General features: G+C 50.8%; 1 protein-coding gene across 8 annotated transcripts in view; it reads left to right on the forward strand.

The window, feature by feature from the left end:
• Positions 1 to 16,665, forward strand: part of MGMT (O-6-methylguanine-DNA methyltransferase) — a 298,750-nt gene that overhangs the window by 65,327 nt on the left and 216,758 nt on the right. For 7 of the 8 annotated variants that reach the window (XM_086681184.1, XM_086681181.1, XM_086681183.1 and 4 more), the window contains one exon: positions 491 to 627. In XM_086681184.1, coding sequence (XP_086537310.1) covers positions 503 to 627 — 125 coding nt within the window. In that variant the 5' untranslated portion in view covers positions 491 to 502. Of the gene's footprint in view, positions 1 to 490; positions 628 to 16,665 lie in introns of those variants that run through there. The other variant, XM_086681189.1, reaches the window with a different exon arrangement.

Genomic DNA, 16,665 nt, shown 5'->3' on the forward strand with positions numbered 1-16,665 from the left:
GTGTGTTCTCCATGCGTGCATGGGGCTCGCTCCCAGCCAGCACAGCTTCCACTGCACAAGAGCTGTGTCCACCTTCACTCCACGATGCCTTGCTTTTAAATGTACTTTCTCCAAAATATCCCGTGGCTTCAGCCTGTGTTGGTGAGAAAGTTGGTAACTGTTTTGTTGAAGCAAGGTTAGCTTGGCTCTAGGGACCCCATAGAGGGAGCTCTGGTCATTTTCACCTCTTCGACTGAGCCCTGGTTCAAGGTGAGGCTAGGGAGTAATTGAAGGAAGGCGTGTGTGCCGCTAGTCGGCTGCTCTAGTGGTCCTGGTAGTTTTCTGTCTCTGAAGTAAGTGCAGTACAAAGACGACACATCCGATGATTAGGTTCCAAGAATGGGGAAGAACTTCGGAAGACGTTTGTCTTCAGTAACTGGTGCTCGTTGTGCTTTAAGAGGGACCACGCTTTTTCACGTGTACTTAATTGCTTTAAAATCGTCTTTTACAGGTGCGTGGGAGAATGGACAAGACCTGTGAAATGAACTACAAGGTGGTGGACAGCCCGCTGGGGGAGATTGAGATCTCTGCCTGTGAGCAGGGTGTGCATGAGATCAGGCTGCACGGCAGGAAGACCCCCGATGCCGGGTGAGTCCCCTGCAGTCCCCTCCGCGCGGTATTTGTTGAGAGTGGCACAGAAGCAGTGGGTACTGCGGCGTGGTACGGAGCCACGGGCCGGCAGCCACCAACCTCAGCCTGGCATGTGGCTGGGCCAGGACTTTGCATCATCAGTATCTGCTGATGTCTGTGCGTCCTCTGCCTGCAGGTAACCACAGGGGCACAGCTCTCGCTAGTGGCCCATGACGTCTAATTAACATACACGTTTACAGGGGCGCCTGGGTGGCTCAGTCCATCCAGTGTTTGACTCTTGATTGCAGCTCAGGTCATGATCCCAGGGTCATGGGATCAAGCCCCACCTCAGGCTGTGCACTGAGTGTGGAGCCTGCTCGGGATTCTCGCTTCCTCTGTCCTCCCCCACCCCCCCCCCACCCCCCCCCCACCCCCCCCCCCCGCCAGCTCGCATTCTCCTTCCCTCTCTGTCTCTAAGATAAACAAAAAAACATTTACAGAGTAGTCGGTGGACTATAAGCCTTATATATTTTGATCCTCCAACAAGTGTGGGAATCTCTCTGGAAGATTGGTGACCGGGACTGGGGGGGAAATGCTTCCCTGATCTTGATGCTTTTAAATCAGGACCAGCCTTCGTCGTTCAGAGTCTGCCAGGTGAGTTTCCTGCTGAAGTCTTGGAACTGCTTGATTTGGAGCTCTCGTGGCCCCTGTGGTGTCAGACAGACGGGGGTGGGGGGGCGGTTGAGCATGGGGGGAGCCCCCAGCATGATGTTAGAGCGCTGCCTTTTCTAACAGGACACGTGCTTCTCTTCTGACAGATCTCCACCGTATTTCTCTTAATTGTAAAAACATAAAAAATTTAAAGCACTCCTTAACGTTTGGTTCTGAAATGTAACGTTTCCTCCATCCATCGATTGTGAGTCGTTGTATTAAAATTGCAGTTCTCGTTACTTCTGACAGAAGAGGGAAAAACCGCCCACTCCTGCTCAGTGTTTGTCTTAACCGGCTAATAAACACAATGCCAGAGAACATTAGATAAAGAAAATACATAGAAACATAAAAATTGATTTTAATGGACCCCTGTCAGAGACCGCCATAATGAGCGCGGGCACGGTAATAAATACCCGTTTTCGCCTCCAGTGTCGAGATTTTTTCCTGTCGAGCTGCATGTTACAATCAATAGTACTTTTTTTTTTAAGGCCAAAAAAAAAAAAAATAAGCAAACCTTTGAACTATATGAATATACTCTTCTCTTTCTATGAAAACCATCTGGCCACGGTGCTCAGAAAATCACAGACACCAAATAATTCGTGGGGAATGTCATTTTGTCTCTTAGCATATTCACTTGCCCAATAAATCACAGAAATTTTGTGGAACTTTTTGCTTTAAGAAAAAATTCCTTGAAGTGAATTTGGGGAAGAAAATAAAACCTAGACGTTTCGTTAAATGCCCACTCTGGGTGATGAGAACACAAGAGGAGGCTTAATTCTGAGCTGCTTTCTGCATCAGGATTGGGTTCAGCCTGAAGCAGTCGTCCGGATGGCTTCAGTAAGACGCTCACAGATGAGCAGTGGAGGCTGGGTCTCATGGCTGCCTCCGGCTTTCCTCTGCCTCTCCAGGCTGTGGCCCTCATTCTGGTGCTTTGGGCCGGCCTCTGGGGTGCGAGCTGCCACGCTCCCCTTCTGGGCAGAGGAGAGAGAAAGGGACCCACCCCCCCCCCTTTCCAGAAGGAGCCCCTAGCATCCTCCTGTCACGGGGCCACCACCGGGCTGGGAGCCAGGGTAGGCGAGATGCTGTGTGTAAGGGGCAAGTGGGAAATGAGTTTTAACCAGTAGTCTGTTATACACCCACGGTTAACTTTAGGAAGGGACATTTAAAAGTTACAGATTCAAAAATTCTTTATGAATACTCAGGGTTGATAATTCTTTTTCAAGTGATCGAAAATCGAGGTGAGGTTTTGAGAAAAGTGTACAAGCCAAATGGCCACCAGCCTAAACCAAGATCTGGAACTCTCTAAACCACCTGTTCCCTTGTGCTCCCTGTGAGTCCGGCTCCTGTTGGCATCTACCGTTCCCATTTCTGTCTCGATTAACCACTCATTCTTGAGCTTTATATAGAGTTGAGGGTATAGTCTTCTGTACTGGATTCTTTGTTCAGCGACGTTTTGAGGGTCACCCCTGTTGTGTGTCAATTAGTAGGTCCTTCTTGGTGGTGAATGTAGTTTATTCTAGGAATACTCCACAGTTTTATCAGGTCTCCTACTGATGGAATTTGAATTGTCCAATTTTTGGCTAGTGGGAGTAAAGTTGAAAGTTTTGTTCAAGCCTCTTTGGACCCCTTTTTGCTTCTCTGGAGTCAGCTCCAAGGTGTGGGATTGCTGGATTGCATGGCAAATGTATGTTTAACCTCCTAAGAAACTGCCAAAACTTTTCCCAAAGTGGAACCATTTCATACTCCCTTCCATCAGAAATTGCAGGAGTTTCCATCTCTCTGTGCTCTCACTGATATGTGTTAGTTTCTAAAGTTTTAGCCATTCTAGTGGGTCTGAAACATTCTCGTTCTGATTTTAACTTTCCTCATGATCTCCTCTAACCACCTTTATCGACCACTCCTGCCTTTTCATTGTGCGGCGTCTGCGTGGGTCTTCTGCCCATTTTCGATGGGCATCCTGTTTGTTTTATCATTGATTTGTGCTTCTGGTTACAAGTCCTTTATCAGATATGTGTATTACCATATGTATTTCACAACTGGATGCTTGTTTTTATTCTAGTGCCATCTTTCAATGAGAAGTTCCTGATTTTGAGGGACTACAACTTAATGATTTTCTTAGCATTTTTTGTCTTCAAGATTTGCCTACTGTTAATTTCTCCAGTATTTTCTGATAAATTCTTCTAAAACTTGATAATTTTGGGCTCTTATGTTTAGATCTAGGACCCATCATCTTGAACCACCTTGTTGTGGTGAGGTACTCAGTTTTTTTTTCCAGTTACTTAGTTTTCTCCTCATTTAGGAGGAGAAAACAACTTTCTAAATTGAATTCCCTTAGCACATTTGTCAAATCAATTGACTACTTGTGTGCGTCCCTGTGTCTGGACGTTGCGTGGTTCAGGTGATCGCTTCATCTGTCCCACACCAGAACTGTGTGGATGTGATTACATAGCTTTGTGATAAGTCTTGAATTAAGGTAATGAGTCTTCTAACTTTTTTTTTCCCCCTAAAGACTGTTTTGGCTTCAGTGCCTTTAAATTTCCATATTAAAGAATCAAGGTGTCTAGTATTGATTGGGATTTTGGTTGGGGGTTCGTTAAATTTTTGTACCCAAATTGGGAGGGTTGACCACTTTAAAAACCTTCCAATTTATGAACATGGTTTATGTCTCCATTCATTCGACTTGTCTTTAATTTTCTTCTGTGTTCTAGTTTCCAGCATAGAGATCTCGTATGTTTTTTGTACATCTGACTTCTAAATATTTTGGTGTTCTAAATTAGTTTAAAATGGTTTTTTACTGGCTGCTGGTACATCGTTTTTTATGTTGATTTTTGATATGTTGATCTTCTGTTCTCTTACTGAATTAATAGTTGTAGGAATTGTTTTGCAGATTCCTTAGGACTTCTGCTATAGAAAGTCGGTCCTGTGACTAAAGACAGCTTTCTGATCTTTATGCCTTTTATTTCCACTTTCACCACTGACTGGACCCTCTGGCGTATGGGGTAAACGTTGTGACGGTGGACATTCTTCCCCTGTTCCAGTTACGGGGGCTTCCGGTTCCCGAACCATGGTGCTGCCCCTGTGGGTCTCATAGGTGTCTTTTCTCGGATGGAAAATACTTGCTCTCCATGGTGGATTTTGTTAGTCTTTTTGTACGTGTCTCAACGTTATCATTACTACTTTTTTAAACAAGTGGTGAGGAGCGCCTGGGTGGCTCAGTAGGTTAAGCGTCTGACTTCAGTTCAGGTCACGATCTCATGGTTCGTGAGTTTGAGCCCCACGTCGGGCTCTGTGCTGACAGCTCAGGGCCTGGAGCCTGCTCAGGATTCCGTGTCTCACTCTCTTTCTTTCTCTCAAAAATAAACATTAAAATACATTTTTTTTTTTTTAAACAAGTGACAAAGCAAGATTTTATACCAGTCTTGAAATGCTGGACTATGCCACGTAGTTCATGATCTCTCCCTGCACGCCCCCCCCACCACCATGTTACTGGCTTAAATTTGCCATTTTTTCTAGTGCTTGTGTGTTTACATTCATGACGGATGTTTGTCTTAACTTTTCCTTTCTGTGATGCGCTTACCAGGCTTTCGCATTCAGGTTAGCCTTTAGGCACAAAGTGACTTCGGAGGTGTTCCCTCTCTTCTGAAAGCATCTTGTGTGGGATTAGTGGGGCTTCTTTTTCCAGCTGTGGATGAATTCACCTCAGATGCCATCCAGCTCTGGTGTTCCTTGTACAGAAAGACATGATTAGGATTCCTTTTGTCTACTAGAACTGGTGCTGCCCTTGCCCACTCCGAGGGGCGGTACCTGCAGGTGAAGCGCTGTGTGCCCCTAAGGACGTGCTCTCCAGCTCTGCTGGTGGGCAGGGGCCAAGGGGGTTTCGAGCAGAGCATCCTCACGGCTTGGGGATGCTGTTCTGCCCCTCCTCCTCAAGTGCTTGTGAGGGCTGGGCTCTTTATCTCCTCTGGAGCCATGCTGCTTTCTTCAGTAGGGAAATTGGAAGTTGACCACTGACCTCTGTCTTCAGTGAAATTTCACTTGTAATTCTGTACAAAATAGGGTTCCTGTTCCCCACGTCAGTCTGCTTACCTGTTTGTATGGCTTTATACAGTGATCTTTGGGATTTCTTGGTCTAGGTTAAATTACCTTTCCCTTCCTAAAAATACTTGAATGTAGAGTATCAGATGGGAAGGAGAGTATGATCCTAATTTTATGACTTCCTGCCAATACTATCAAGTGTGCATTAACAATTCTCACGTTTAAGAGTAACTTGCTTTTTTGCAAGAGCTCGATGAACTCTCCCCACACCATCTCTGCGTGACTACAAAGCTTTGACCCCGTTATTCCCTGCAGTGTCAAAAAATCTAACGCGAAGGGGTGTTGAAAAATAAATGTTATTTGGGGGCTTGTTTAGGTTTCCCTAAAGTTGATTCCCTTTGATTCACTTGAAACATGGACCGTTCTGCCCTGGTCGCACTCACGCTGTGAGAGGAGCAGTAGCGTGTTTGGTCCCACCGGGCTGGACCTGCACGTGTCTTCCCCCTCCCTTCCCAAAGAGTCACCCTCGTGTTTCATTTTGTCCATGGAAGTCATTTTAGAAACAATATAGGAATGCAACACCGAGAAAGCTCATAGTCCAACCAAACTGAGCAGTTGTAAAAATATTCTATGTTTTTGAAAACTTAACACATGCAGGCTGTTTTCTCTTTGTGGGGCTCTGTGGTGTTGCACACACGTGGCTCTTGATGGTGTTTCTGGCAAGTTGCCCCCTGCTAGCTCAGCGTAGAGGCTGGGTGGGAGCGTGTGGCCTAGTTCGGCCTGACCCTCCTTCCAGCACTTGGCTGGCTGGTTCGTGGCTCCCTGTCACTAGGCTCACGGACAAGGGCCTGGACCCTCTACGGCAGAGCACGTCACTGCAGGGTCTCTGTTCTGTCTGGGAGGGGGGCGTCCGCCCCACCGGATGCTTGGTCAGGTCTCGCCCTTTACGTGTGCCAAAGCAGTCTCTCCGTTGAAATGGTGAAGATGGGATGCCTCTGAGGTCCTCCTGAAGAGTGGCCAGACCTGTGAAGTCCTGTTGTGTGCACTCCATTTGAGCGGATGGCAGTCAGCTTCTGCGTGGATTTGCTGCTTTCCTGTTCATTTTTAAGTGTTGTAAGTGGAGGAGTGGCCTGCACGGGGATGCCGAAGGTGACGCCGGCCGGTCCCTGGCAGCCCCTCTGTGCCACGTGGCCTGCCGATCACGTCCGAGTGAATCCTGAGCATCTGCGTGTCGCGAGACCCTTCCCGGGAAGTACCTGCGTTAGTTCTCGGGCGGACCAGGCGATCCTCGTGCAGACCCTGGCCTCCCCTCCATATCATCTTCTGAGGAAGGGGAGAAGCTCTCCCCGGGATAAACGCTGGAAGGAGTTTTCATCAAATGACGCTCCTTGGGATTTGCACCTATTGCACGCTCAGCCACCTCACGGCTTTCCTTCACTGGTTTGAACTGATTTGTGTTGTATGTGCTTAAACAACGTAATGATTTCATTTTACAGAGTGTTTCTTGAGGAGGTCTCTTGAGTCAAATAAGCAGATTTCTGTGCGGGGAGAGCCTCCCAAGCGGGCTTCGGCTTCATAGGAAGCGTCTTGTTCTTCAGAACAAGCCCTCGAATGCCTGGGGAGCCTGCAGCGCCTTGTCCTCGCCCCCACCCGGCCCTAGGGCCGCGCGTGTGGGACCTGTGTGCGCGGAACCTGTCCCCAATTTCTGGGGGGGACCCTCTTGACTCGGGTGGCCGGTGACGCTCACCATGCACACACAGCCCGGCGTTCAGGGAGCAGCCGCGGGGTGGTGGGTGCTCACGCGGAGCTCCTGGATGGCCACAGGTAAGGGAAGGCCACGTCCCTGTCTTCCGGGGAGGCCAAGGCGAGGGGACTGTGACCAAGTGACAGACGGTGGCCCTCGGCACTGGGCCTTCTGCCTTCACAGCGTGGGTTCCCTTGGTCACCCTGCAGAGAACTGGCCGAGAAGGGCGCCCCTCTGACGGACTTGCACTTTGCTGCCACCGCTCGGGCGAGTCCTGCTCCCGGGAGTCCTCTCCCCAGAAGAGGTGTGCTGCCCCGTTTTTGGGTGAAGTTGTGTGGTTTCTGGTCTAGGAGAGAGAAAAGCAACGCATGGCTTCAGGAGTTTCGCCTTTTCTCACGTTTCTGCACGGTCCCGTTTCACCGTTTGCCTTCCCGGGGTCAGGGCGGAGGGTGGGAGCAGGCAGGCTGTTGGCAGTATTTAAGCAAGCGTCCCTGGGATTCGGAGTCTTGGTTCTGGACTCGGCGAAGACAGAGCAACGTGTTACTCCTGCCAATTTTATTAGTGTTGCAGGGGCACAGAAATGGCAAAACTTGCATCCTGTGTCCGTGAGTAAGGAGCAAGCTGGCTGATTTAATTTTGAGCCTGCCACGACACTCCTGGAAGGAAGCAAAGAACCGTTGAATGACCGTTACAAATACGTGGGTTCAAAATATGCACCAAACTGTCCCAGTAAAGGATTTGCTTTGGAAGTTTCCAGCACTTGGAGTGTAAGCACACTTCAGAGTCAGAGCAGGAAGTCGGCTGACTTTGGAGAAAGGGGGATGTGTTACCTGTGTGGCGTGTTAAAAATCCCCTGATCTCCTGCTCTGGACGACAAGTTTCCTGTGGGAGGCATTGGGCTCCTTCGTTCCTGACGTGATGGCAGCTTTCCCGGAGGAGCCGCCCTCCTGGCCCCTTTGTGCTGCCACGGAGAGCCCTTCCCCTTTTCCCTGAGGAGGAGACCTGGCTGGTGGCACAGTGTGGCCCAAACTCCGCATGACCCTGCTGTGCAGTCCCACGGAGGAAGGCTGTCTCTGTGTCACTTGGTGAGTGGGGGGGCACTCAGAAGTTGTAGCCAGCGCCGGGGTTTGCTTGAGCCCTAGGGCGACCCCTTCCAACCCAGATCCCTGGGCTCTCCCAGACACTGAGAGCAGCTCTCACCCCAAGGAGGGGCCCACCCTGAAGCGCACAGGGTCTAGACGGTGCTCTCGTGTGGTTCCAGGATTTGTGGTCTTGTGGGGCTGTTTCTGATGGTCTGAGCCTGGTCAGCGGTGCCCTTGCTCCACGGCCCCTTGTCACTGTCACTGCTGAGGGTGGACAGGCCTGGACACAGCAGGCCCCTCCTGGGGTCTGGCTCGGCCCGTCCCTTCCTCACCCTGGTCACTAGGCGTAGGGGCCTCCTTGCTGGCCTCTCCGTCTGTGGCCATCCCCCTCCCACTTCTGGTCAGCTGTGGTCTGGAGAAGCCGTTCATTCACAGGCCTCCTCACATTGGGAGGAAGAGGTCAAGTAAACTGCTGGGAGAAAAACATTGGGGGTTTATGGCCACGTTGTAGCGTCTTGAAGGCCACTTCCATTTTCCTTGAGTCTTTTTTCCAGAACAGGTTGGGATGCCAGGAGAGGGCACTGGGTGAGTGGGGACTTTGGACAGCTGGTGCCCGGTGAGCGTGCCAACTGTCTCGGCCAGGCCTTGGGCGCTGGAGGGAGAAAACCACGGTCCAGACAGGTGCGCATCTCCTTCCCACGTGTGCTCACGAGGCCGTGCTGCTCCTGACGCCGGTCCGAAGGGCATGTGGCCACCGGTGGGGCGCGAAGCTTAGGCCACACGGGAGCACCGGCAGCTGTGCCTTGGCCCCTGGTTTGGTGCCTTCGTCTGCACCGGTCTTGCACCTCACGGCAGCCTCCCTGTTTCGTGAAGATACAGCTGTGCTGTATTTATGTACTGCCCTACATTTCTCCTATTTTGTGTTCAGGTTTTGATTTCCAGAATTTTCATTGTTTGTATATCTCCCATATTTTCTGGTATTTAAGCCATGTGCGACTAGTGAATAATTCTCAATTTTTATCTTGAAAGTGTTCGTGCCATTTAAGCTGTAAACTCTCAAAATACACTTGGTTTGTTAAATTTATTTCCTTTAAATTGTATCAGTAATTAGATCAGCTCCTTGATATTAATGTACAGGGGAGTTCTTGCATGCTGATCACTTCAGAATTTAAATTGAGTTAAAGGTTAAATGAGTTTAATTTTTGAATTGAACTGAAGCATTGTCTTGTGTCAGATTCATCCAGAATTTTTATCTCCAGTTTCCATATCAAGTGATGGAAGTAGATCTTTCTCTGATCTTTGTAAATTTTTTATATGTTCTTCAATTGGTCACCCAATTCCCAAAACATGGGTGTGCCTGCTGTGACAGGCCCCGTGTCTTGGGGACATTGCAGGAGCCAGTGTGACAGCCCCACCTGTGTGGAGCCCAAGGCCTGGGGTGGACAGGAACTGTGGTGCTGTCCCTCGACGGCGGTGGGCCTGGGCCTTAACCCCGGGTGCTGGGGTGCAGCCGCGTGGGACAGAGCAAGCTGGGAGGTCCCGCAGGAGCCGGCATCCGACAGGGCAGGATGGAGACAAGGCAGAGGGATGAGGCCGGAGTGAGTTGGGTGTTGTGTTGAGATTGTTTAGGGGTTCATCCCCTCTGAATGAGGGCCAGGTGGGGGCGGGAGACAAGTTTTCTTCGAGCTGTGCGAAGCGCATTCCGTGGCGCCTTGGTTTTCTGAGACCAGCATGCTACTCGTAACTACTCTTCAGCTTTGACTTTTGGAGCCCAGCTACACGTTGGTCACTACACGTCTGAAGCACGAATGGCTTCGTCCAGAAATGAGCCCAACGGCTTGGCTGTCCATCCCATGCCACCCGCGATCTGTGAGGGTGTCTCAGCAGGGACAGAGAACCAAAACGGAGTGGCATTCATGCGAACTGTCCCGTGTTCTGGATTAGTCTCCTTGGAGCTTTGTGTTGGGGCCGGAGGGGGGACAGGCTGGAGGGAGAGAATGTCTTTCCCAGAAATGTGGTTCATTCAGCTCCTCTGAGAATTCTCCTGTCATCTTCTGTGGAGGAAACTTTTTCCATTTCCTTCCAGATTGGGGCACACTCGTGGTTCCAGCTCAAGGCTGTTGAGCTCCGGCTGTCTCAGCGGAGTCCTTGAGTTCTGCTTTTACCTTGTCCGTGCCCAGTGCGGTAAGCTCCCCGCCCACATGTTTGACCAGCTTGTCTCTAGTCTCACTTAGTGTTTTCCTGAGGACCCTCATACCTGAAGCATTCCACATCCTGCCCATCTTTGCTCATCTCTCATCGGATCTGCACACGTGCATATACAGGTTTTTTTTTTTTTTTTTTTAAATAAAGGGGCTTGCCCGCTCTGTTAAGTGCGCCTGCAGATTCCTTTACCTGGAAGAACAGTGGTCTGGATTGGCGTCTGGTCTTTGGTGTTCGCGGCAAGCACGCACGTGCGTGTGGAGGATCAGAGTTCTTGTGCGGTGATTGTTCCTGATGGAATCCACGTTGGTACTCTTAAAGCTGCTCTTTCGGTGCCTTCTTCCAGAAAGCCAGCCTCCCTGGCCAGCGCAGGTGAAAAACGTAGAAAATGCTTTGTCTGCAGCTCCGTCCACGTGATGCTGGGAAGTGCTCCCTTCCGAGTGGGCCGCAGCCGACGCCGTGCTCCCTCTGCACGTGTCTTCCGACAGAATGTGTATCGGTCAGGCGGGGCTGGGAAGCCACTGGGTTGAGCACACCGCGTGTGGAGGTGGCAGATCTTGTCCTGAAGCCGTGGTGTTGGGGCGCTGTCGTCCCTGTCCAGCTGGCTGTTGGGGGGGGGGGGGCACTGGGTGACAAGTCTCCAGGTGGAGAACACGCACGTTCCAGCAGTTGTCTGCCAGGTGTTTAGATAAGCAAAATGTGGAATATCAACAAGTCTAGAAGGATGCAGTTATGAGGAGAAACGTTTTAAAAACTTAGCCCATTATTAGAGGAAAATAAAAGCTTTGGGGTAGGCTGATGATTTTTTTTTTTAACTTGGTTCCTTTCTGAAGTCGGAACATTTCCTCGTGCACAGTGTGCCCGTGCAGGTGGGTGTGTGTGCACATACATACGCATAAGTGGATTGGAGATGTTTTTGCTCTCCTCTAACATTGCTTCCTCTAAAATACATCTAGAAGTAGGGGAGATGGCTCTTCTGAGTTATTAGATCCTCAGAAGTCGCCTCCCGCAAGTAGTTGTTTCTTTTCTAAAAATCGTCTGGAAAAACACCTAGCTTTCTGATCTTTACTTCATCCAGTTCAAGGCTCTGTTAGAAGAGTGATTGTATAGCTGAGCTCTGCTTTTATTAAAAAGAACTGGGCCACTTATTTCCTTCAAAGTTCCCGGTGTGTTTAAATCTTCTCTAGGTAAACAGCTTTTATTGAAAATAATATTTTGAGACTGACACCTTTCTCCCCACAAGTGGTGCTGGCAGCCTTCTGTTGCTCGCTCGTCCTGCACGAAGCCTGGACCTCGCTTGCAACTCCCCGGTGTCGGTGGGGTGTGTGCAGAACTGGGGGCTGGGCAGGTGGGGCTGGGGCCTGGGCAGGTGGGGCTGGGGCTGGGACTGGAGACAGGTCCTGGTCCCCCCCGTTTTTTTCTCTTTTGTGTGTATTGGGGGGGGTTGTTTTTTGTGGGGTTTTTTTGTTGTTTTTTTTTTTTTTTTACTCTCAGGAAGTGGTGGTGAGTGGAGACGGGATCCAGCGTGGACACAGTGCACTGATGGGGGTTGGGGCGTCCAGTGTGGACAGAGTGCACTGCTGGGGGCGGGGGGGGGTGTCCAGCATGGACACAGTGCACCGACAGGGGTGGGCGGATCCAGCACGGACACAGTGCACTCATGACGTGGCCAGGGGGGGCGGGGGGAGTCCAGTGCAGACACAGTGGCATTATTTGGTTGGGTGACTTAAACCTCAGGCCTGCAGGTGGTTGTACGGGAATAGTCTACAGCCCCTGCTCCCTGTCAAGGGGGAAAAATGGAAGCTGAGTGGAGCTTTTCTGCTTCTGTTCTCACACTGACCGCCTGTCCTCCTCCACTTGGCTCTGGGGTTTCTGAACATTGGCTTCCACCGGTTTGCACAAGGCCATAAACTACTCCTCCAGCAATTGAGTAAATGCTATTATTTCCATCAAGTGATAATTAAGAATCACCGGGGCAAACAGTTAAGATTCTAAGTGCCAAATGTTGGTATGTTCTGAACGCTTCTCTGTACGTGACTCTTGGAATTTTCCAGATCCAGAGATAGAACTCTAAGGGACTTTGGGCAGCATGCAGGCCAGCCCTGCACTTTCCTGACACACCAAAGTCCAGGGATTGGGTGCCACGCCTGGGCCTCCATGCTGCCTGGGGAGGGGACCATGACTGGAGAGGCCAGCTGGGGCTCCATCTGCTCTCACAGGAGGACTTCTGGGGGACGAGCCGGCACCCAGCAGCACGTCCTCTGTGTCGTGTGCACAAGCCACAGAACCTGCCATGCTGCAGGCCATGTCTGAGGACCCGCCCGCCCTCAGTTGGGGGGGGGGTGTCTTTAGGGTCCTCTCCAAGCTTTCCAAGGCACCCGGGTGTCCCCATCTCAGAAGGAGAGCACTGAGTGGTAGTGGCAGTACCCAGGCGGACAGCCACGCAGGGCAAAAGCAGAGGCCCCTGGGCTGGTGAAGGGCATTGGTGCTGTGGACACGGGAGTCCCCCGGCTCTGATCCCGCCGGGAGGGGGCGGGGCAGGAGGCAAAGGCCTGTGGCAGAGGTGGTCACTCTGTCCAGTTGCCGGTGGAAGCCTGTGTGCCACCAAGCACGGTCCTCCTCCTCACCTTTGCTGTATCTGTTTTATTTCAAAAAGGAGGCAAGTGTAGCTCTTTGGCTTTTTTTGTTGTTGGGATTCATTTGTTAAATTGGCGAACGTGTTGAAGAAATGAGTGCGTGGTAGAATTTCAGTGTGCAGATGTCTAAGCGTCCTGTCTCCGTGCTGCCTGGCTTTGTCCGCCCGTGGCTTTGCCTGCCCGTCTCGTGAACGTCAGTCTTTCTTCCCTTCCCTTCATCAGGCTGGCTCTGGGGATCCCTTTTTCAAGGGATAGAAAACTCATCATGGGGTGTCTTGTTTTTTGCATCTGAGTTTTCAAGTGCTTTCCAGGTTTTTATTGCCTAAAGATTCATAGGCTGTAGACCTACTATGGCCAATTGTAGAATGCTTTCTGGAGAGGAAACAGACACCGTCACAGTTGTGTTTTTAGCCCTAATATGTGGGGGCCAGAAGCATGTTCAGGATACCTGGAGCCCCTGAACTTAAAATACAAGCAGTAAAATTTCTGAAGGTAGTTCCTCTTCTGCATCGGTTATTACAAAAGCCTTAAAATTATTTTAGCATGTGACATGTTAATAGTTTCTTTTTTCTTTTTACTTTTTGACAAATTATGTCTAAGGAAATTAGTTTACTTGTGTGAAAAGTCACGTGTTTGCGAACTCGAACAGTTTTGCTGGTCAAGCAGTCTAGAGGATAACTTTTTTCGTCAGAGTAGGACTGTGGTGTTCAGAATCGCGGCCGCTGTAAGAAGCCCGAAGGAGAGGTCCATTTTGAGGGACGTCCGCTGCGTGCTTCAGCTTCAGGCACCGTGGGGATCGTTGGAATTGACAGAACTAAACACGTGTGATCTTTGTTTTTTCAAAAAAGTCTATTTTCAGTTTATTTCCCTGATACAGAGCAGCGTAGTTGTATCAGCTGCAAGAAACTGTCCTTATTTCGTCCAGATGGATCACACGGCTGGGCCAGCTGGTGGTCTCTGTGGATGGCTTTCCTCTGAGACGACGGGCACAGGTCCCAGCCAGGGAAGGGGAGGAGCGTCCCCTTTGGTGCCTGCGTAATCAATACCGTTTTGACCCAAGCACACCCTTTTGTGGCAGAGCACACATAACACAACACGTGTCACCTCCACCACTCAGGAAGTGTCTAGTTGAGCGTATGTTGAACGAAGTACGTTCTGGGGAGGCATCTAGTTCGGTGTACGAGGTGCATGTGCATCGCTCTGTAACCACCACCACCATCCAGCTCCAGGAGGGTTTCCCTCTTCCCAGACTGGGACCCTGTGCCTTGATCTGCTCTGAGCCCAGGCCATGGCACCCACCATACCGTCTTCTGTCTATCTACTGACACATGACTTGCTACCCGGAGCTGCTGGGTACCCCCAGGCCAAGAGCCGCGCGTCTGGAGACCCTGTCACCCTCCCCTCCCCGCCAGATGTCTCGGCTTGGACGGCAGGTGACCACAGGGTGTCCTTGGTCTGTGGGCTGGCGGTAGGTGGTGCGCAGGGCCCCGTGCCTTTCTCTGTCTGCTCCCCGTCAGGAGCTGGGGGGCTGTGGAGCCGGTATGGCCACGTTTCACTGAGAGGCGGGGAAGAACTTTGAAGAAATGAAGTTTTCTACAACGGTGGGCAAGTATTGACTAAAAATAGGATTCCGGTCTGGGGAGAGTGTGAGAATAAGCCAGAAGAGAAACAGAAGAACAGCCCTGTCTTACAGTTAGTGCTGGAAGGGCACCGGCTCACCTGTTGGGCCTTTTGTCCAGTCCCCGTCCTGGTGCTGCTGGGCTCTTGCAGAGGGACAGTGGAGGAAGGTCACCAGGAAGGCCAGAGGGCACAGGGGAGGGGACCGGTGGCCAGCTGGCTGCAGACCAGACGGAAGCCCGCTCCTGCTTCATGAGCCCCCATACTGGCATTTCTAGGTGGCTCTGGTTTGTGCTTAAAGTTTTTGACTCTTGCATAGTTTCAGGGGCTGTTACTGCACACGGACCTAAATCTCTGTGAAGTTCTGAGGTGTTCTGACCTGTAATGGACGCTTCCCTTTCCTCTCCGTCTTTAAAGGGGCCAGTGTTGGGTTCATCGATCAAACTCCAAAGTATCAAATAAGCCCCAAGGAACCTCTAGCGGGTACACCCAGCACGTATCTGGTAAGTCTTTTTTTTTTTTTTTTAAATTTTTTTTTTTTTTTTTTTTCAACGTTTATTTATTTTTGGGACAGAGAGAGACAGAGCATGAACGGGGGAGGGGCAGAGAGAGAGGGAGACACAGAATCCGAAACAGGCTCCAGGCTCCGAGCCATCAGCCCAGAGCCCGACGCGGGGCTCGAACTCACGGACCGCGAGATCGTGACCTGGCTGAAGTCGGACGCTTAACCGACTGCGCCACCCAGGCGCCCCAAAAAAAAAAATTTTTTTAAAAGAAACAAGGAACAACTTATGTTGTGTCCAAAAAGAGCAGATTGTTTTAACTGCCTCTTAATAGGTCAGTTTGTTAGAAAGGCCAGTGTGTGAGAGGTAGGGCCACAAATAGATCAGCTCGGTGAATGCCTGGGGGCAGGACCTCTCCTCTCCCCAAATGCTCAGGAGAAGCGGGCTCCCCTGCTGCAAAAGTAGGGCTTGGCCACAGGACTTGGCGTGTCCCGCCCTGCTGGCTGTGTGAACTGAGTAGGGGCTCCCGGCAGACGGAGCATGTGCCCCGGCGGTCCTCTGCTCCGGGGAAGGCGCTGTCGCAGTGCACAGGCCCGCACCCTGCAGGAGTTGGGGGCCAGGCTCTGCTGCCCTGCCTGAGCCCCAGCTGCAGCAGCCGGTCCAGTGTTGCTGTAGAGTCTGGGGGTTGCCTCGGTCTTGACCTGTGCGCGCTGAGTACATTTGCCCGTACGTGTGCGGTGGGCCTTGGGGACATGTGCTGGCCCCGCTCGCAGAGAAGGCCTCGAAGACTCTAGCATGGTCATCTGCGGAAGGGGGAGGTGGGGTGTCAGAGAAAAAGATGGGCTCTTCTTTCTAAAGCCCGCTGGTGAGTGCTTATTCACGGGAGCGTGTGGGGGTTTAGTGGCGGGGATGTGGCAAACAGCTTGCTCTATGCCTGGGTCAGCCAGTCGGTTTTATTTTCGTGGAGAATTCCACATTGTGAGCACATCTCCTGGGTAGTCAGGGGAAGCATTGCACCTGTTGGACGGACTGCCTTGTCACTGCTTCCCTGGCGCGTGGGGGCCACCGGGTGCGGGCAGAAGGCTTTCTGTTGACATCCACGGATGGCCGTGCAAACTAACCGGCATCACGTGGTCCTTCTCAGAAAATTATTCTTCTGGCTTTTCCGCACATATATAACCTTTTAGCATTTTCCTGTAGCTTTTTCATTAATGTATGTAAAAATATTAAAAGCTCTTGTATATTACATTAAAAAGTATGTCAGCTGCTCTGCTTTTTTCTATTTATTAAAACTTTTCAAGCAGTAAAAACATTTTACTTGTTAATGAGGGAAAGTGGGAAAATTAATGACATAGAGCTTGGATCTACCAAGACGTCTCCTAACCATGCGCAGCCCGCATGCTCCCCACGCACGCAGTCTAATCTCCGTGACAGGGTTCAGTAAGCAGGTGCAAATAGACTTAATGATTTGCATCAGTAGATCATTTCTCAGTCTAATATCCTCTGATATTTTGGGTCAAGGGCTC

This window comes from Puma concolor, chromosome D2, assembly GCF_028749965.1.
Source record: "Puma concolor isolate L17-30 chromosome D2, mPumCon1.1.hap2, whole genome shotgun sequence".
NCBI lineage: Eukaryota > Metazoa > Chordata > Mammalia > Carnivora > Felidae > Puma > Puma concolor.